This window comes from Nicotiana tomentosiformis, chromosome 11 (assembly GCF_000390325.3).
Source record: "Nicotiana tomentosiformis chromosome 11, ASM39032v3, whole genome shotgun sequence".
In the NCBI taxonomy this organism is placed as follows: Eukaryota; Viridiplantae; Streptophyta; class Magnoliopsida; order Solanales; family Solanaceae; genus Nicotiana; species Nicotiana tomentosiformis.
Window position 1 is genome coordinate 113,161,724 of NC_090822.1, and position 21,871 is coordinate 113,183,594.

Sequence of the window (21,871 nt, forward strand, 5' to 3'; positions counted from 1 at the left end):
ATTACTTCTCCAAAAATCCCAAGCCCTAACCCCTCATTTTCACTATTATAATGACTAAACAACGGAAAATCACCATATATACAAGTATTAGGGCTCAATAAACTTACCTCACTGATAGCCCTTTAATCACCCTTCAAAAATCACTCCAAAAGCTCCACAAACCGACTTGAAAATGGTGGAAATGAACCAAATTCGCGAAGGGTTCTATTTATGATTTCTGCCCAGGTTTTTCGCACCTGCGGGCTCTTTTTCCGCGCCTATGAGACTGCACCTGCGGTCAAGGCGCCACATCCGTGAACTCCACTTAATTCCCCAGCTTCCGCACCTGCGCTCCAGGCCTCGTATATGTGGGCTTGCAGGTGCGGCCAAATCCTTCGCACCTGCGCTCCAGCCTTAGCCTCACATTTTTCCGCATCTGCGCAGCAAATTCTCGCGCCTGCGAAAGCGCACCTGCGTGTTTCCTCCGCTTCTGCGAAGCCTGCCCAGCAACTCCCTTTCCGCATCTGCGCCCCAGGTTTCGCACATGCGGGCTCGCAGATGCGACCTCCAACTCGCACCTGCGCAACCTGCCTAGCCCAGCATTGCCCGCACCTGCGAACTCCCCACGCGCACCAGCGGCCTCGCACCTACGGCTCTTTCTTCCGCAGGTGCAAAAATAGAAGTAGCAGCAGCTTCAGCTGCATTTTTCAACTTCGACAAATCCGTTAACCACCCGAAATCACCCTGAGGCCCTCGGGACCTCAATCAAAAATACCAATAAGTTATCAACATACAAACTTAGTCGAACCTTCGAATCACTCAAAACAATATCAAATCACCAAATTACCCTCGGATTCAAGCCTAAGAACTTCTAAAATTCCAAATTCGGCAACCGATGCCGAAACCAACCAAACCACGTCCGAATGACCTCAAATTTTGCACACACATCACAAATGATACTATGAACCTACTCCAACTTCCAGAATTCCATTCCGACCCCGATATCAAATTTTTCACTGTCGACCAAAAATTGCCAAATTTCCAATTTCGCCAATTTCAAGCCTAATTCTACCACGGACCTCCAAATCGTTCCGGACGCACTCATAAGTCCAAAATCACCTAACGGAGTTAACGGAACCATCAGTATTCAAATCCGAAATCGTTTATACATAGGTTTATATCCGGTTGACTTTTCCAACTTAAGGTTCTAAATAAGAGACTAAGTGTCTCATTTCACTCTGAAACCACTCCGGGCCCGAACCAGCTAACCCGGTATATCATAATATAGCTTAAGATCATAAAGAAAAATAGAAATGGAAAAACAGGGCTATAACTCCCGAAACGACCGGCCGGGTCGTTACAAAATCCGTCGGAAAAAAACACGATTTTCGACCGATGTTTGACTGATTTGATGGTCGCAAATTTTCTATTTTTAGTAGTGAATGCACTTGAACTCAAAGTTGCTCGCTTCAAATTTTCTGGGACCTTGTAATAAATTTTTATCGTCCTCTTAGCTTCCCAAACTATCTGGCTCAGTTTCACACAATTCGGGCTTTAAATAATCTCAAAATGTCTAAACATTTACTTATTTCCCCAAATGCCTCTCTATCGTCTTCAAAACTTGTTTCATTGTTTTATGATTAGACTAACTTTTAAGACCAGACTTAAAATTCCACATGAGTTCTATGTCACTAGAGTCAGCATGAAAAGAACTATAAAAGGAAAAGAAAACTAAACAAAAAGGACTAGAAATAACAAAAAACAGGGGATTGCATTAAACCGATAGTGAAAGGGTTTGAACGACAAAACAAGCAACACAAAACTTGGGTTACAACCTTGTAACAACCTAAATAACACTATGAGTATCACTCTCACTATCAGATTCACTACAGTCAGTACCATAATCAGTTATTATTGGATATGATTCAGTGTTATGAACATTATTATGCATATTAATAAACTCTTCATACTCGTCAACATCATAGAAGTGAAGTGTCTTAAATTCATCTGAAATTAAACTCAGTAAATGCCTCTTCCCATCATCATTTTCTATCTCATAGTAATTACCAGAAGGGCCATTTACAATAAGTTGTTGAACACCTACATACCCAACTCACTAGTGTATGTAATTTCTAGAAGCTTGAAAGAAATAAGTTCATAATCATACCCTCTCCAGATGTGGACCGGCTTCTTTGAATACAAGACCTGAGGTGTTGTAATCCAATCACCACCATAATGCAACATTATGTCAACCAAAGGCATACTTAGCAATTAAATAACAATAAGAAAACTAACAAAGATAATCAATAAACAAATTATATAACAATAAATAAACCTACACATGAGCTAATAAAGAACCTAAGGAAAACAATTAACAAATCAGAAGAAGAATAAAAAAAAAAGACAGTGAATTTGGTGGACCACAGACATATGCAACAAAATAGGAGACGAGAAACATTAACAATAGTAAAGTCCCACTAGCACTAAAATACTCAGATTCTCTGTTACTTTAAGGGAACAACATTCATCATATACAGACAAAAAGAAAGCTTAAGTCGCAAATTGTAACCCCACATTCTCAGCCAGAAAAGGCACAAAATCACAATCGGGACCACCAATAGAAGAAGAATTCCCACAATAATGTCAACCCGTAAAAACCCTAACATAAAATAGCTTAAATAATACATGGAGACACATAACAACATAGATATTGTCGATTTGAGTTCATGTCGAAAACCGTAAAAACATAAAACGATTTAAAACCAAAGAATCGACTAGACCGAAAACCTAAAAAAAACACCAAGAAATATACATAGAAGAATCTTAAACAAACATGAAATGGAAGATAAACTAACCTTTTGAAGAAGAAGAAGGAGAAGAAGCATAAAACGACAGTATTAATGTCTTTCTAAAGGCTATACGACCTAGGGTTCGCAAGTTAATTATTTTCTCTATGTTTTTTGCTTAGCAATGATTTTGAATTGGGGTTAGGTAAGGACTAGTATGTTTAAGTTAGAGGGGCTCGAGTGGGTCGGGTTAAATGGGTTTGATCGGCTAATTTTAATGAGATATGTAGTGGGTGATTTTAGAGCAATAAGATAGTGACACGTGTAATTATTAATATCATATTAATAAACTAACGGTTGAGGGGTATTTTAAATAGCAAAGTAAAATGGTAGGGACCGTAGTATCACAAAAGTGAAATGGGGGTACATATAACTTATTTTTAATAATAGAGGGGGATTTCATGCCCTTAACCGAATAGAGAAGTAATAGAAAAATAAGGAAGTGATTAAGAGTAATAAAATAATCTCGTTATCCAATTCGAGAGGGATCCTTAACCGCATCAAAGTTTATATTCCATATGAAGGATTTGAATAGCTTGATATGTCTACATCCAAGGTTCCCTTCATCAAATATATAAATTAAAAACAAAACAAAAGTTAAAAAAAGTTTTAAATAAAAAAATCAACAGGAATCCAAAGGTTTCTTCTTTTATTTCTAACCGAAGATTCAAGTTTCATTTTTTAATTTTTATTTTTCAACAAATTAAAGGTTCAAGTTTGGCCACTGCACTAATTTTTGCACCGAAACTGTATAGCAGAACTCAAAACTCTTTACGTATTCTAACATATAATATTCGCTAAACCTTCCCTTATTTCGTACAAAAACTAACGTTTCTTTTAATTTCTTCTTTCTTCTTTCTCCTTTCTTCTCCAATACTCTCCGCTCTCTCACACCACCCGCCACCTCAACCGTCGTCCCTCCGCCTCCTCCGCCGCCTGAGTGACGTTATTCAGCTAATCAGCTTCTTAACGTAATAGCTGTTCAATTTTGTAACCAACTTACTCTGAAATAGAGAATGGTTCTAATTAAAGAGTTGTATCCTTTTACTTCTTTTCCTTATGTGAATTTACCATTTTTCTCCCTTTTATCAGTGCTTGTTTATGTTTATATTTTATCCATGCTTAAATAATATTGATAACTAGATGATCATCAAAGCAATCCTAAATTATACTTGCATGCACTAATCCATAGTCAAAAAGTCAGGAATTTCGTCAAGGCTATCAAATATATATATATATATATATATATATATATATATATATAGAGAGAGAGAGAGAGAGAGAGAGAGTTAGTTAGTTCCATTTCATTTTGATGTTTCCTTGACCAATGACTTCTTTGTCATTTGATGCTTCTCTTAAGTCGAATTGTGATGCCTTTTTCACTTGAAGAGGTATGAAAATTCAACAACTTTTTGAGGATAATTTCAATTTATGTTGTTTTAAGTGTTTGATGGACATCAATTTTTGTATTGGCATTATAGTATGAAATAGCACAGATGTACGTGGTCATGAAAATGCAACAACAGAGCACCACTGGTAATGAAGGGGTGGAGGTTTTACAAAGCAGACCATTCACTGATGCTGAATTCGGGGAGGGGCGATACACGTCCAAAATTTACCGCTTGCAGAGGTAATTTTGAATTGGCATAAGTTTAAACTTGTCTGATATCAATTCATTTCGTGAATTGCTCTATTTTGTTTGATTTGATTTAGTAAGTGGTAGTGGCATTAAGTAACAAAACTAAAAGGTCTTTATTTGCTTGAGAAGTTTGGGATTTTTCTCTTACAGGGGTAGGTAGCCTTTTTGGCTTGATTTAACAATTTGAGCCATAGTTATACCAGAATTGTTAACTGGATGTTCTGGTGATCTTAGAGCGCGTTTGTTTATTATGGAGGCTTTTTTTTTTTTTTTGATTTCCCTCCCCTTTGATCCCCATTTGTTGGAGCTATTGCTCCTTTGGTGACTCGAACCCACGAACCTGGGGTTGTAGGCGGGTGCTGACCATCTGAGCAACCCCCTCTTGTGTATGGAGGCACTAGTTATTCAAAGTTCTTGTGTTGGCATGTTTTGTCCGACTAAGTCAACCTACATTTGCAGCAAAGCTCCAACTTGGTTGACTAAATTTGCATCTCCTAATGCCCTTGTGGTGAGAGAGGAAGCGTGGAATGCTTATCCAAAATGTAGATCAGGTTAGGTTTCATACTTGCAACTCTTACAAGAATATTCGTTTTTAGTTGGCAATACAAGTCTTTGTTATAGTTTTTTACTAACCGATTTACTGGTTTCTGTCTGGAATACGAAATCATCTGATGCAGTTATTAAGGTAATTAACATTCATGACCTTCCGTCAATCCTGCACTTTGTGGAAGTATCTTGTGAGTAGTGCAGTATCAAAGATACTCAGTAGTTCGCTTTTTGCAGTGTCCGGGTTTTTCGAAGTTTATAATGACCGTCGACACCATCCATAAAGCTGATAATGGATACTCTGAAAATGTAAGTTTAATGTACTTGCTATAGTGCTCAATGCAGTTGGAATAATCATGCTAGTGGGAATTGAGCGGTTGCAATTCGTGCCTGAATAGACTAATGACATCAGTTTTCCATCTTTATATATAAAATATTTTTTTATAAAGGTTATTGTGATTGTTTTTATGACATGGACTTAAGAAGCAATGCAAATATAGGTGCACGGTCTGAGCAAGCAACAACTAGCTGCCAGGCAGGTGGAAATTATCGATATTGCTTCAGCTGCAAGTGATTATTGGAGTTACATTGTGGGAAGAAGCACCGTCGATTTGTCTAAGTTCAAATCTGCTAGGACTGGTCGTGGGCCGCTCTTGAAGGGCTGGAAGGTTTGTATTTCTCTTTCAATAACATTAGAGAGCTAGTGTGTCCCATCCCCTTTCTTTGAATGTATAGCTACTCGAACTTGGGTCTCTCTCTCGGGTAGGTTCTTGAGTTTTCAAAAATAGAAACTTACTATAAAGGGAGAATAGGACTTGGCTACAATTGCAAATTAGATATCTTAGTTTTTTATTGCCTACTTCTCGAATGCTACTTTCCATTTTTGTTTACACTTAAAACAGATAGACTGTACATTTCTGAAGCTATTATATCTAACATTATTCAGTTTTGAATTACTCCAGACACATGACTGGTTTAGCCAGAAGAATAAAAAAAGTTTTGGTTTAGCTAAAAGAAAAGATTGAGCAATCCTTGTGGTATCAGAAATCTCAATCTTAGGAATTGAGGGGAAAAGAATTGAAGAATGACTACCAGAAGCTTCTGTAAAACCTAGTAAAAGTTATTATTGATGAAATTAAATTTCCTTGAAACTCAAGTTTTATTTGCTTCCAAGTGGGATCATGCGGGGATTTTTCCCTTGTACTGAAGTTTCAACTACTGTATAACTTTAACAAGCTTTTGTGCCTTTCATGTTTAAACTATGAACTACAGGAACTGAACATTTGCTTCAGCGTTTGAAGATTTCAATAATATGCATTTCGACTTCTACTCGCCGACCTATATTAAGAAGAGTTCTATTAACTTCTCCCTTGGTATTTTCAGGACCAATGTAATCCCGTTATGACAGCATACAAACTGGTTACAATAGATGTTCCATACTGGGGCTTTGGAGGAAAATTGGAGCAAGCTTTGATGGCGGTATGCATCTTAAATTCTCCTCTAAAGATTCAAACTTAGAAGTCTTATCAGGTACATTTTCAGATTGAAATGATACCAAGGCTTCAAAACTAAAGTCATAATTTGGACTGCGTCATCTTTATGGTTTTGGTGGAACCGATTCCATCAATACTGACTGACTTTTTAAGTTAGTGACAAGTAAATTTGTATACTGTGGCATATTGATCTGTATTCTGCATTATCTGTTGAATAGCAATTATAATATCCTGTGTGCTTGGAACAATGTGAGTGCACTAGCAAGTAGTTATGCTAGTCCTAGCTATTAGAATATATGGTAAAGCTGCTTTCTCTTAGAAACTGAAACATTCACTGACTGTCGATATACTGAGCTTCATATTACCGGATATACTGAGCTTCATATTACCGAGATAGATTGAGGGAGGTTAGAGAACACATTGAGATTAGAAAAAGCTCATCTAGTTTCTTTCAAGGGACTTGCATCCTCAGCACAAACTTTCTTAAAATGAGATCTTGGTGCATTCAATCTTTGTTTGTGGCAGATCACAAAAAGTATTTGCCCAATTTTCAGATGTCACTAAATTTGACTGTTTAGATATCTGAGATAGTGTCATCAAGCAGATTGACGGAGTACCATTGCTGTAAGGGTTGAACTGAATTTGCTTCCTAACTGCTTCCTAGTGGGTTGCTCTAGTGGTGAGCATCCTCCACTTTCAACCAAGAGGTTGTGAGTTCGAGTCACCCCAAGAGCAAGGTGGGGAGTTCTTGGAGGGAGGGAGCCGAGGGTCTATCGGAAACAGCCTCTCTACCCTAGGGTAGAGGTAAGGTCTGCGTACAAACTACCCTCCCCAGACCCCACTAGTGGGATTATACTGGGTTGTTGTTGTTGTTGTTGTTGTTGTAATTTCGGGAGATTTTGAAGCTTCTTCGATTACGATCCCTGTCCTCTCAACCATCATGAAGATCAATATTATGCTGTTCTTCTCTTCTTTCTCTACGTAACCTTCATATAACTTTTTTTCAGGGGGAAAGGGCTCTTTTCCTGGAAAGTCATCGTAATTGCTTTGCCTGGATTGATGAATGGTTTGGGTTGACGACAGAGATGATGCATGAGTTAGAGCGAGAAAGTGATTATTCGTTGAATATGGTAAAAGTGGATTTTTTATATTTCTTGAGAATTTTTCAGTTTCTACTCCACATTGAGATAGCAAGTTATTATGTGTTTTTAAAGCCAGAAGCTTAATTTCAAGCTTTCCTAATGAGATATATCCTTGAATGCCAGTTTTGCTTTTACATTTTATCAATCAAGCTATGCAAATGCACAGGGTATAAGTTTTAACAACATGCATTAGTTTAAAGCTCATAAATGTAAGTATAAACTGTGTAGTACTTGGTAATTGAACTACGGTTCAGAATCAAATAACTATAAACTCTATGCTCCAAATGAAATGTGGATTGCAAAGCCAAAAGATACTTGAGAATGTAAGCCATGTCTTTCTGTAACATGATAAAGGACATAGTCTACACAAGAATATATTCACTTCCTGAACAGTATGCTTAGCATATTTTATAGTACTGACATTACTCACAATTCTGTTAGTCATATTTGTTGTACAATATTTTTTTCTCTAATATAGAAAATGTACCATCATGACTGTACAAGGCTTTTTGATCCATGATGTATCGATGATTACGATACTTTCGGATGAATGTGCATTGTCATTAATGATTTGATATACTTATGAATCTAACAACTAAAACCATCTTTTTGACAGAAACTTGGCCGGCCTTGTTCAGCTGAGAGGAGTTGGATAACACCAGAAGAATCTTCAATTGGAGGCGAAAAGTCTGTGGCATGAATTTTCCATCCACATCCTGCACAATTCGCAGTCTTTGGTACAGTTCGTCTCATAATTGGGCTTAAACATAAACAATAAGAAGATTACAGGCATACTTATTAAGGTTTTAGGATGAAGTTCCCGGTGATCGATATGTATAATGTCAGCTTGTTCTTGGCCTAAATGCAGGGACTCTGATAATATTTTTTAACAACCAGCCAAGTCTTGTTTTCTAAATATTCATTCTTTACGGGGGTGGATTATTGATGAAGTTGTGGAAATTGGAAACTGTTGTGAATATAATAAGCCTCCTATTCTATATATACATAGTGTAAACTGTATATTATGTAATCTAGAAGAATTTAGTTCGACTTCTGGTTTATGTATCTTTTGACATTCTGTAATCATGCTTCATTTTAGTATTTGTAAGTATTTTTCATAGGCGGGTGGACATCAAGGCGTCCTTTAGTTTCAATATACAAGATGCACCTTGGATTTAGATGAGATTTACAGTAGCTTGTGATTGTTTGGTTTCAATACAAAATGTACACCGGAATCAAAATTTCAACCAAAACATTAGATAAAATAATCTCACGTTTTATTTTGATACCGAACAACCCTTGAGATTACAATGAAGAGGATGACTTACCCAAAGAATGGTGTATAACTCAAGTGTGGGATTGGTAATGTGGTGTTTTATCTCCTGATTCTTGCATAAGCAATAAAACCAGATAGTTATAACGAAAACTAAATGTCAGACTTTAATACGAATACTTATGCAGTTTTGGAGTTATTTACTTAAAATGATCATCTAAGCTATTGAAATAACGTAGTCGAGTCACCAGATATCACTTATAGGATTACACCGGTGGTGTTGGTGTTGAGTCACCAATTAAGGTTGTGGTTTGTTGGTGTTGTTGAGTCACCAATAAAGGTTACGGTGGAGTGTTACGTACTCTTTGTCCTTAACCAAAAGTTTCGGGTTTGAGCCTCGTTTTTGTTAGAAGGCATTGTATCTCCTAATATGAGATTACCGGCGCGAATCTGAATTTAGTTGAGACCCAATATAAGTACCGGACATTGAAAAAAAAACATAGTCTAAGTTACTTCTGAACTCTAGGATTTTTTTCTGGAATTTGAATTTTGAATGGTGGCAGTACAAACTCTAGTAGTAATTTTTTATTTCGTGTTTTAGCTAAGACAATTGTTTAAATTTTATTTCTATATTAAAAAGCCATTCAAGTTTGAAATGATGGCGAAATAGGGGTTAGTCCATAGACCATAGGTGCCCCATCTCCCAACCAAATCCCCGACAACGTCGACGACTGGTCCACGGCTGACTGCTGATCCTCTTCCCAATCTTGCCCAGCATTTCCTCCAATCTTTTGCGGTTCGTTCTTAAACCCTATAACTCTCTCATTTCTCACCATGTTCGTTAATTTCGAGGTACTTTTCAATTATCTGAGCGAATGAAGTATCCACTCTCTTGCTCTTATAGCTTAATTGGGGAGAATGGCTTCATTTTTATGCTCAATTCTTGCGTTTTATGTCCAGAAAAAAACATTCTTTTCTTTTTCTTTTTGGGGTTTTGAAGGGGAAAAGGGAGAAATTTTGAATTTGAATTGTTTCCACGATAGCGGCAACAGCTTCCGTCTTCGTTTTGTTATTCCCGCCAATATTGCTGTATTTGTAAATAATAATTCTGCAAAATATAAGTTAGCATAATGAAACAATAATTAATTCGAGCCCACTGAATTCACAGTGTTTCCTTAAGGAATTTAATCCCCTCCTAGTACCCAAGGTTATGGATTATTTCCTCCCAGGATAGAACGAATAACACACTGGTGTAGCGGTACTTCAAACCCCAGTGTTTCAGCGAACACAAAGTTTGGTAGCAAATCACACTTACAGTTGCTTTGTTTGAAGTTAAAAACAATGCAGAACGAAGGAGTATATACTCAGAAAATCGTATGGAAATGCTGAGAGGAAGGAGTGTAATGTATAGCCAATTTGTTGAGCGAATTGTATGTTGTGTGTTGAGTGTCTTTCTTCAACATCTGCTGCACATATATATAGCAGCAAAATGTTGAAGAAGACCAAACGTCCACCCTCCATGGTGGAGCAAGCATTACATATTTGTGGAGCAAGCACTTCATGTTTGTGGAGCAAGCACCTTCATGTTTATGGAGCAAGCACCTTTATGGTGGGAAGAGCATTAGGCGGATGCCAAATGGTCAATACACGGATTGGAAAATATTCGTTACAAATGCGGATAATCTTACGTTAATATTTACTATTAACAAATAAATTTGGTCCAAAAAATTAATCAATCAATCGATCATTTGACCAAATCTAAATCCGAATCCGAATCCGAAGCCGAAGCCGAAGCCGAAGCCGAAGCCGAAGCCGTAGCCGTAGCCGAAGCCGAGCCGAGCGAGCGACGACGACGACGGCGCGAGGCTTGCTTTCTTCTTAACTCTTTAAGAGCTACAAGAAGAGCAATTATATATATACCCACCAAAAATGTCTTCCACTTCCAATATGGGACAATGTCTCATTGTCAAGAGGGAAAACTTAAAATTTTACTCAAAATTTCATTTTCCCTCCATTTCCCATTCACCCTCATTTTAAGAATATTTCATCTTAAAAACAAAACCTCAACAATCCCCCACATGAATGGGGAATGGCTATATCACGGAAGTATGCATGGAAAAACTGTGTGATTTACAAGTAAGGATTAATCGCATCTGGATAAGTAGGTTTCCCTTTGAACTTTCCGTAGTAAACTTATGTCGGATATACTCGGTCAATCGGTAGATTTGATATCTTTGAACCGTCGATCTTTGGTGTATACCTAGACAACCATAAGTCACACAATCAACCCTTAACCGTCTTTGGTTCTCATTGTTGTGTTCGTTTCAGCCATGAACACCGCCTGGTTTCATAAGTGCGTAGAGAACTGGCCTTACAAAGTTCTCCTTGAAGCGGCTAACACTTCACACTTACATAGGTGATTCCTAAACGTGTCGTCCTGTAGATACACTATTTGATATACCCCGTATCAAATTTAAAAATCATTAAAAAGCCTTAATGCTTTATCCTTGGTACTGAACATTGTCTCATCACGAGAACGGACTAAAATTTTATTTGACAATGTTGAACCGTCATTAATGACTTTGTTTGATCTCCTTGAACCTAGATCTTGGGATCTCCAGTCTTCTAGGTAGAGTTACCGCCACAATGACTTGTTCTCGGCCATAGCCCCATTCCCCTTGATGATTTCTCAACTACCTCTCTAGTTAGGCCTTTTGTAAGTGGATCCGACACATTATCACTTGACTTTACATAGTCAATCGTGATAATTCCTCTAGAGAGTAATTGCCTAACGGTTTTATGTCTTCGTCGTATATGACGAGATTTACCGTTATACATAACGCTCCCAGCCCTTCCAATTGCCGCTTGACTATCACAATGTATGCATATTGGTGCCAACGGTTTGGGCCAAAATGGAATGTCTTCCAAGAAATTCCGGAGCCATTCAACTTCTTCACCGGCTTTATCTAAGGCTATGAATTCAGCCTCCATTGTAGAGCGGGCAATACATGTTTGTTTGGACGACTTCCAAGATACCGCTCCTCCACTAATAGTGAATACATATCCACTCGTGGACTTAGAATCAGTTGAACCGGTGATCCAATTTGCATCACAGTATCCCTCAATCACCGCAGGGAAATTACTGTAGTGCAATTCAAAGTTCTGGGTATGTTCTAAATATCCCAAAACTCGTTTCATTGCCATCCAATGAGATTGGCCTGGATTGCTCGTATATCGACTCAGTTTACTTATAGCACAAGTTATATCTGGTCGTGTACAATTCATGATATACATTAAGCATCCCAACACATGAGCATAATCCAATTGTGATATGCTTTGGCCTTTGTTCTTTGCTAATGCAAGATTCACGTCAATTGGAGTCTTTGCAACTTTAAAGCCCAAGTGCTTGAATTTTTCAAGTACTGTCTTAATATAATGAGATTGTGACAATGCCAGACCTTGAGGAGTCTTATGGATCTTAATTCCCAGAATTAAATCAGCAACTCCCAAGTCTTTCATATCAAACTTGCTATTGAGCATACGCTTAGTAGCATTTATGTTGGCAATGTCATTACTCATTATCAGCATATCATCCACATATAGGCAAACAATGACTATGTGATTTGGAACATTTTTAATGTACACACATTTATCACATTCATTTATCTTAAAACCATTTGACAACATTGTTTGGTCAAATTTCGCATGCCATTGTTTGGGTGCTTGTTTTAGTCCGTAAAGAGACTTAACAAGTCTACATACCTTCTTTTCTTTACCTGGAACCACAAATCCTTCAGGTTGTTCCATGTAAATTTCTTCCTCCAACTCTCCATTCAAGAAGGCAGTCTTAATATCCATTTGATGAATTTCAAGACCATACACTGCAGCTAATGCTACCAACATTCGTATGGACGTAATTCTTGTAACTGGAGAGTATGTATCAAAGTAGTCTAGACCTTCTCGTTGTCTATACCCTTTGACTACGAGCCTTGCCTTGAATTTATCAATAGTGCCATCATCTTTGATTTTTCTCTTAAAAATCCATTTAGAACCCAAAGGTTTATTTCCAGGAGGAAGATCAACCAATTCCCATGTATGGTTATTCAATATGGATTCTATTTCACTATTGACTGCCTCTTTCCAAAACAATGATTCCGAAGAAGTCATAGCTTCTTTAAATGTTTGAGGCTCATTCTCCAATAAGAAAGTCACAAAATCTAGTCCAAATGAAGTAGACGTTCTTTGACGTTTACTACGTCTTGGATTCTCCTGATTACATGTACTTTCTTTTGTTTCTTCCCGAGGTCATTTAGATCCTTCATCAAACGACTCACATTCCATTTTATACGGATATATATTTTCAAAGAACTCAGCATTATCTGATTCTATAACCGTATTATTATGAATGTCGGAATTTTCTGATTTATGAACCAGAAATCGATATGCTTTACTATTTATCGCATATCCTATGAAAACACAATCAACGGTTTTCGGTCCTATCTTTACCCTTTTGGGTTTAGGAACTTGCACTTTTGCCAAACACCCCCACACTTTAAAGTAATTCAAGTTGGGCTTCCTTCCTTTCCATTTTTCATATGGAATGGATTGTGTTTTGCTATGGGGCACTCGATTTAATATTCGATTAGCCGTAAGAATGGCTTCCCCCACAAGTTCTGTGGCAAACCAGAACTTATCAACAACGTGTTCATCATCTCCTTTAGTGTGTGATTCTTTCTTTCCGCAATCCCATTAGATTGGGGCGTGTAAGGGGCTGTTGTTTGATGAATAATTTCATATTCTAAACATATTTCTTCAAAAGGAGATTCATATTCACCACCCCTATCACTTCTTATCATTTTTACTTTCTTGTTAAGTTGCGTTTCAACTTCATTTTTGTATTGCCTGAATGCGTCTATTGCTTCATCTTTACTATTCAGTAAGTAAACATAGCAATATCGAGTACCATCGTCAATAAAAGTTATGAAATACTTCTTTCCACCGCGAGATGGTATTGACTTCATGTCACAAATATCTGTGTGAATTAAGTCTAAAGGATTTGAATTCCTTTCAACTAACTTATAAGGATGTTTAATATACTTAGATTCCACACATGTTTGACATTTTGATTTTTCGTATTCAAACTTGGGCAGTACTTCCAAGTTAATCATTTTCCGCAAGGTTTTATAATTGACATGACCCAAACGTACATGCCATAAATCATTTAACTCAAGTAAGTAAGAAGAAGCTGAAATATTATTATTATTTTCCACAACCATTACATTTAGGTTGAAAAGGCCCTCGGTGAGGTAACCTTTTCCTACAAATATTTCATTCTTACTAATTACAACCTTGTTTGACACAAAAATACACTTAAAACCGTGCTTAACAAGAAGTCCAGTAGAGACTAAATTCTTTCTCATTTCGGGAACATGAAGGACATTGTTCAAAGTCATGACCTTGCCAAAAGTCATTTTCAGAAATATCTTCCCATATCCTTCAACTTTTGCTGTTGAAGCATTTCCCATATAAACTGTCTCTCCGGGTTCAGCAAGAGCATAAGAAGCAAAAGCCTCTCTAACTGCACAAACATGGCGAGTGGCTCCTGAATCAAACCACCACAGTTTGGGATTTCCCACCAAGTTACATTCAGAAAGCATGGCACATAAGTTATCAACATCATCATGGTTTACTACCATGTTTGCTTGACCTCTTTTCTTGTCTTTCTTCGGAGCACGACACTCCGTAGACTTGTGTCCAGTTTTCCCACAGTTGTAGCAGTTTTCACTGAACCGCTTCTTGCTTGGGTTGTATTTCGGACCAGAAGCCTTCTTCCTCTTTTTGTTAGCTTCAACAATATTTGCTCCCATTATTGTTGAATTTCCATGGCCTCTCCTTTCAGCAGCTTTATTGTCCTCTTCGATTCTCAACCGAACAATGAGATCTTCAAGGGACATTTCCTTTCGTTTGTGTTTCAAATAATTTTTGAAGTCCTTCCACAACGGAGGCAACTTCTTAATTATTGCTGCTACTTGGAATGCTTCGTTGATGACAAGACCTTCAGCAAGTAGATCATGAATAATCACTTGCAATTCCTGGACTTGGGTAATAACAGATTTGTTATCTACCATTTTGTAGTCCAAAAATTTTGCGGCAACGAATTTCTTCATCCCGGCATCTTCAGTTTTATATTTCTTTTCAAGCGCATTCCACAATTCTTTTGAGGTCTCCATGCTACTGTATACATTATACAGATTATCATCCAGCCCGCTAAGAATATAATTCTTGCATAAAAAATCAGAATGCTTCCACGCTTCAATCACGAGAAAGCGTTCATTATCTGGAGTTTTATCTGACAGATCAGGAACATCTTCCTTGATGAACTTCTATAGACATAACGTAGTTAAGTAGAAGAACATCTTCTGCTGCCAGCGCTTGAAATCAATCCCGAAAAATTTTTCGAATTTTTCTACCGGTGCCAACGCCGGTGTTCGGCTTGTCGATGCGTTGGTAGTTACCATCGGAACAGCTTGGTTTTCGCTTTCAGTCATTATTTTTTTCTGTAAAAGAATGACACAAACAAACGTTTAATACACGTTTTCAAACTGGAGTAAAAATCACGTAGATTTTAATATCCAACAAAACGCCACGAAGGCTTAACTCTCCAAAACGGGAGTACACAAACCACAAAGGTTTTAGTTTGCAGAATAATAAGAATAACACAAATACAGAAATTAATATTAAATTCCTTAAGATTGTTATTCCCGCCAATATTGCTGTATTTGTAAATAATAATTCTGCAAAATATAAGTTAGCATAATGAAACAATAATTAATTCGAGCCCACTGAATTCACAGTGTTTCCTTAAGGAATTTAATCCCCTCCTAGTACCCAAGGTTATGGATTATTTTCTCCCAGGATAGAACGAATAACACACTGGTGTAGCGGTACTTCAAACCCTAGTGTTTCAACGAACACAAAGTTCGGTAGCAAATTACACTTACAGTTGCTTTGTTTGAAGTTAAAAATAATGCAAAACGAAGAAGTATATACTCAGAAAATCGTATGGAAATGCTGAGAGGAAGGAGTGCAATGTATAGCCAATTTGTTGAGCGAATTGTATATTGTGTGTTGAGTGTCTTTCTTCAACATCTGCTGCACATATATATAGCAGCAAAATGTTGAAGAAGACCAAACGTCCACCCTCCATGGTGGAGCAAGCATTACATGTTTGTGGAGCAAGCACTTCATGTTTGTGGAGCAAGCACCTTCATGTTTGTGGAGCAAGCACCTTTATGGTGGGAAGAGCATTAGGCGGCTGCCAAATGGTCAATACACGGATTGGAAAATATCCGTTACAAATGCGGATAATCTTACGTTAATATTTACTATTAACAAATAAATTTGGTCCAGAAAATTAATCAATCAATCGATCATTTAACCAAATCCAAATCCGAATCCGAATCCGTAGCCGAAGCCGAGCGAGCGACGACGACGACGGCGCGAGGCTTGCTTTCTTCTTAACTCTTTAAGAGCTACAAGAAGAGCAATTATATATATACCCACCAAAAATGTCTTCCTCTTCCAATATGGGACAATGTCTCATTGTCAAGAGGGGAAAACTTAAAATTTTACTCAAAATTTCATTTTCCCTCCATTTCCCATTCACCCTCATTTTAAGAATATTTCATCTTAAAAACAAAACCTCAACAAGTTTTCAGCCTGAAATATCCTTTAACTGAACAAGCTCCACGAGGTTTTAAAGTGAAGTTTTAGGAGTACAACGGTGCTTCAGAAATATATATATATATATATATATATATATATATATATATATATATATATATATATATATATATATATATAAAAGTGAAAAATAATAATAATTAATAGTAAAATGATAGTAGAAGATAAAATAATTAATTGGTTATAGGCTTTCAGATTTGTTTTTTAGCTTATGTTGTTAAAATCCTACTCGGTACTCTCTCTCTTTATCTATAAAAATGTATATTTAATGTTTTTCAAAATTATGAGCTGATATTACCCTCTCTTTTTTTTAAGATTTAATATTCACTTTGTTCATCTCTTCTTCCCAATTATTTAAAAGATCAGATCTGAATCAATCTTTTTCTTAACATCTCCTTCTTTAACCACACCCTGGCCATAGTTAGATTTATTTACCCTTTTAGCGCCCTTGTTGTAATATCTGGACTTATGGGCTTTTTAACTAGTTTCTCCTAGGAATTTACAGGTTAATCCATTAGAACTATTAAGAAACTGGGAAGATAACCATATACTTAGAGTGATTTTATAAAAATTTACAAAATATGAAATATAGACATGATATGAAATATAGACATAATATGAATAACTTAATAAGGGTAATAAGCAGTCATAATTTATTAAACAGTAACTTACATGATTATAGGAGAGAGATTTCTCTTTCGGTGAACCCGAAAGAATTTTACTGGACTTGAAAATAAACACTTGCACACCAGAACATAGGATTTATTTATCTTACAGACTTAGTATAGGAGCTAACATAGCATACATACAGAAAAATTTTACAGAGAGGGGTTTGAGAGGGGTTGTGGATGATGAACGATTGAAAGAAAAGAGGGGCTTGTGTTTTTTCTTCTGATTTCTTCTCTTCGTTCCGTTTTCTTCCTTTTATAGCTGAAATCTTTGTGCGGATTTAAAAACTGTGATGACCCAAAATATCATCTTTAAATTTAATGATTAATTATGTGATCTAAGTACTATTTACCATTACTCGACTTGAGTGTGCAGTCCGTAAAAAATTTTCGGAAAGTTTTCAGGTGAAAAATGAATTAAAATGTGAATTAGAGCTTTAAAACTCAACTGAGTTGACTTTGGTCAACATTTTTAGCAAACAGACCCGGATCAGTATTTTGACAATTTTGGTAGGTCTGTATCGTGATTTGGGACTTAGGCGTATGCCCAGAATCAAATTCCGAGGTCCCTAGCCCGAGATATGGAATTTTGATGAAAAATTAAAAGTTTAAGTTTAAATAGTGATCGGATGTCAAATTATGTGCAAACGATCCCGAAATAGAATTTTGATGATTCCAACAGCTCCGTATGGTGATTATGGACTTAGGAGCGTGATCGAAATTTTATTTGGAAGTCCGTAGTAGAATTAGGTTTGAAATGCCGAAAGTTGAATTTTTGGGAAGTTTGACCGAGGGGTTGACTTTTTAATATCGGGGTCGAAATTCGATTCTGAAAATTTTTATAACTCAGTTATGTCATTTATGACTTGTGTGCAAAATTTGAAGTCATTCTGAATCGATTTGATGTGTTTCGACACAAGATATAGAATTTAAAAGTTCAAAATTCATTGATTTTGATTTGAGGTGCGATTCATCGTTTTGATATTGTTTGATGTAGTTTGAAGGCTCGACTAAGTTTGTATGGTATTTTGGGACATGTTGGAATAATTGGTTAAGGTCCCGAGGGTCTCGGGTGGATTTCGGAAGGTAAACGGAATGGATTTCGGACAAAGAGTGCTGGAAATTTCTGTTGCAGAAATTCCGTGCGTGGAGCCAACTTTGGAAGCTTATATCTCGCAATTCATAAGGAATCAGAAAATGTGCAAAACATAAAAGTTGTATTCGTATGATTATAGGTTCCAGAAAGTTAAACTATGCATTATTTGGACATTTGTACAGAAAGTTACGATGGATTGAATGAAGACTGGTAGAGCAGTTTCGCCAGAAAATTCGCCAGAAATTCTGATGCATGCAGCCGACTTTGGGAGCTTATATCTCGCAATGCATAAGGAATCAGAATAATTGCAAAACACAAAAGTTGTAGTCGGTGGATTCTAGTTTCCAGAAAGTTAAACCATTTATTATTTGGACATTTGTACATAAAGTTATGATCAATTGAAGTAAGACTGGTAGAGCTGTTTCTGGTAGACTTTTAGTGACGAAAAATGGACTTTTAGTGACGGATTGGCAGAAACTTAAGGACCAAAAATGCTCATTTCATTCATTTCGTTTTGAATTTTTGGAGCACGGTTCTTGGGCGATTTTTGGGTGATTTTCACGGGAAAACATTTGGGTAAGTGTTCCTTATCCTATATTGATTATATTTCATGATTCCATACTCATTTACATCATGAATCCGTGAATTTATGGAAGAAAAATCAAGATTTTTGCAAAATCTTCCAAAAACAAAAATTTAAGATTTGGAGGTCGAGTTGTTATCGGATTTTGGTAAAATTGGTATGGGTGGACTCGTAATTGAATGGGTTATCGGATTTTATAAGTTTCGCCGGATTCCGTGAATTTTGAGCTAATTTCGGATTTTAATGAAAATATAATATTTTCTTATGAAATTGATTACTATAATTTTTGTTGACTGTATCGAATTAATTATGACTAGATACGAGTCGATCGGAGTCAAAAAATCGAGGAAAAAGCATAATACTTGGTTAAATTGGAGCAAGTCGAGGTAAGTGACTTATCTAACCTTGTGTGAGGGAAAATTCCCCTAGGATTGGTATTGATGTGATTATTGAAATGTGTTGAAAATCGTGTGCACGAGGTGACGAGTGTGTACACGGACTAAATTGTGAAAGATTATATTTTTAAATTGTGTAGATCACTGTTGCGCATTTATTAAATTATTTTATCTTGTTATATTCTTCATCATTGATCTGAGATATATACTTCAAATTTGTTTGATCTTTTCTTACTAATTGTTTTACCTGTTTAGTTGAAACTTGGTTTCTTTTATTCTGTGCATTATTTGAAGGTTGATTTTTTTAAAATTAAATATTATTAATATGAAGTATTTGACATTTTAAAACTTGATATTGAAGCAACGTAGTAAAGATTTTGAAATATTATTTTCCTAAATTATTTACTCCTGAATATTTTTATACTCATTGTGAGGGAGCCGTGAGCTCTTTATTGTGGAAAAATATTATTGTTGAATTATTTTGACATGAGCCGTGAGCTCTTTATTATGGAAAAATATTATTGATGAATTATTTTGACATGAGCCGTGAGCTCTTTATTGTGGAAAACTATTATTGATGATTTATTTTGGCATGAGCCGTGAGCTCTTTATTGTGGAAAAATATTGTTGTTGAATTATTTTGGCAAGTTAAATTATTTGAGCACTTGAGGTGCAAATTGTGATATATTGTGATATTGATACGCATGCGGTGGTATAAGGTCTGGGTGTTGAAACGCATGCGGTGAGATAAGGGTGGCTTGATACGCGTGGCTAGTAGGGGTGACTACTAGAAGTCATGCGGTGTGATAAGGGTGGCTAAAATGCGGGATGCTATTTCGGGAAAAATATTTTCTTTAAATAAATTGTGAAGGCTCCCGCGGTGATATAAGAAAATGAGATATTGTAAATTTATTTATGATTTGGGACTACGAGGCGGTACCTCGGGAGTGCCCTTGTTGATATTGATTTATGGCCATAGTTGCTTTCGATTAATTGTTGTGATTTTCATAAAGTTGAAGGAAATTCTGTTTTGATTCCACGAGATATTATTTGTAATTATTTGATGTCATTAGATGTGACATACTATTTGATTCATTTTCAATGTCATTTTATTTTACTACATTGATAAACATTTTACTATGCCATTATTATATTCCAGTAGGGCCTCACCTGACCTCGTCACTACTCTACCGAGGTTAGGCTTGGCACTTACTGGGTACCGCTGTGGTGTACTCATACTATGCTTCTGCACATCTTTTTGTGCAGATCCAGGTACATTTTACCAGCCTAGACGTCAGTGAGTTACTTGCGCACGGAGACTTCGAGGTATATCTGCCAGCGTCCGCAGACTCCGGAGTCCCCTTCTATCATTTTATGTTGCTTTCTTATATTTTATTTAGACCTTGACATATAGAGACATTGAGAATAAATTCTTAGAAGCTTGTGACTTATTTCTACCGGGTTTTGGGAGTTGAAATTGTTTGAATTATAGTTTATTTATTTCAAATATTTATTATTATTCCTCATTGATAGGCTTACCTAGTCTTAGAGACTAGGTGCCATCACGATATCCTACGGAGGGAATTTGGGGTCGTGACAAAAACGGACTCTAAACTCTTTTAGAATTTTTCTTTTCAGCCTTGTCGGGTACTTCTTTTGGGTCCCATCGTCACATGGCTTGAACATAAATGATTCTCTTTTATTTGTCTTTTTGCAATTATTTTCTCCACTCGCTGATTATTTTTAAAGTTTGTTGCAAGTCTCTTTCAGCTTTGTTGCAAATCAAGTCTTCTTCAGTTATTTTCAGTCTTCTTTTTCATATGTCTCCGTATTACTTACTTTATGTCATTTCTCTTTTTGCTAGTTGTATTATGGTACTCTTACATCAGATAACACTTTTTGTATTTTTATGTGTCAAGATTGTGTAGTGCTACTGAATCAAAGCTCATCTTTGAATCTTCGTTTGGGTCTTGCGCATCTTGATAATAGTTTTCGTCTTCGTAATTACCATCTTCTCCTGATCTTTGGGACATTTCTGGACTGGGACTTGGACTGTTTCTTGGACTGTTTCTTTCTGGGCTAGGATTTTTAATAATATGTTTGTCTTGCTTATCTTTGTCTTGAAAAAACTTCTCCAATGTTTGTTTAACAATAATTTCTATTTTTTCATTTTTTTTTCTTTTTGGAAGTTATTCCCTTTTTTCTTAATACTTCTCCTTGTATCAATGTTTTTGGTAGTCTTCTTCTTAACTGGCTTGATGATCCTTCTTCTTCACTTTTTAGCAAAGTGACAGCCATCAACGGATTTGATAAGTCTTTACCGGCTACCGTTTGAACCGGACTAGCTGTATCTTCATCCGATACAGTGAATTTTATTGCATTCAGTAGGGAATGCACACCCTTCTCATCCATTTTATTTTGAGATGGAGAACTCAAATGAGGGACTTCTTGGGTCTGAGATTGTACTA

General features: G+C 36.5%; 1 protein-coding gene across 1 annotated transcript; it reads left to right on the forward strand.

Annotated features, from left to right (window-relative positions):
* Window positions 1-3,634: 3,634 nt before the first annotated feature.
* Window positions 3,635-8,728, forward strand: LOC104100793 (uncharacterized). Its single transcript, XM_009608149.4, has 10 exons — window positions 3,635-3,861; window positions 4,186-4,216; window positions 4,307-4,455; window positions 4,924-5,015; window positions 5,142-5,149; window positions 5,248-5,319; window positions 5,511-5,678; window positions 6,394-6,489; window positions 7,511-7,633; window positions 8,262-8,728. The coding sequence occupies exons 1-10, from the start codon at window positions 3,842-3,844 to the stop codon at window positions 8,343-8,345; spliced, it is 843 nt and encodes a 280-aa protein (XP_009606444.1). The 5' UTR covers window positions 3,635-3,841; the 3' UTR covers window positions 8,346-8,728.
* The last annotated feature ends 13,143 nt before the right edge of the window (window positions 8,729-21,871 follow it).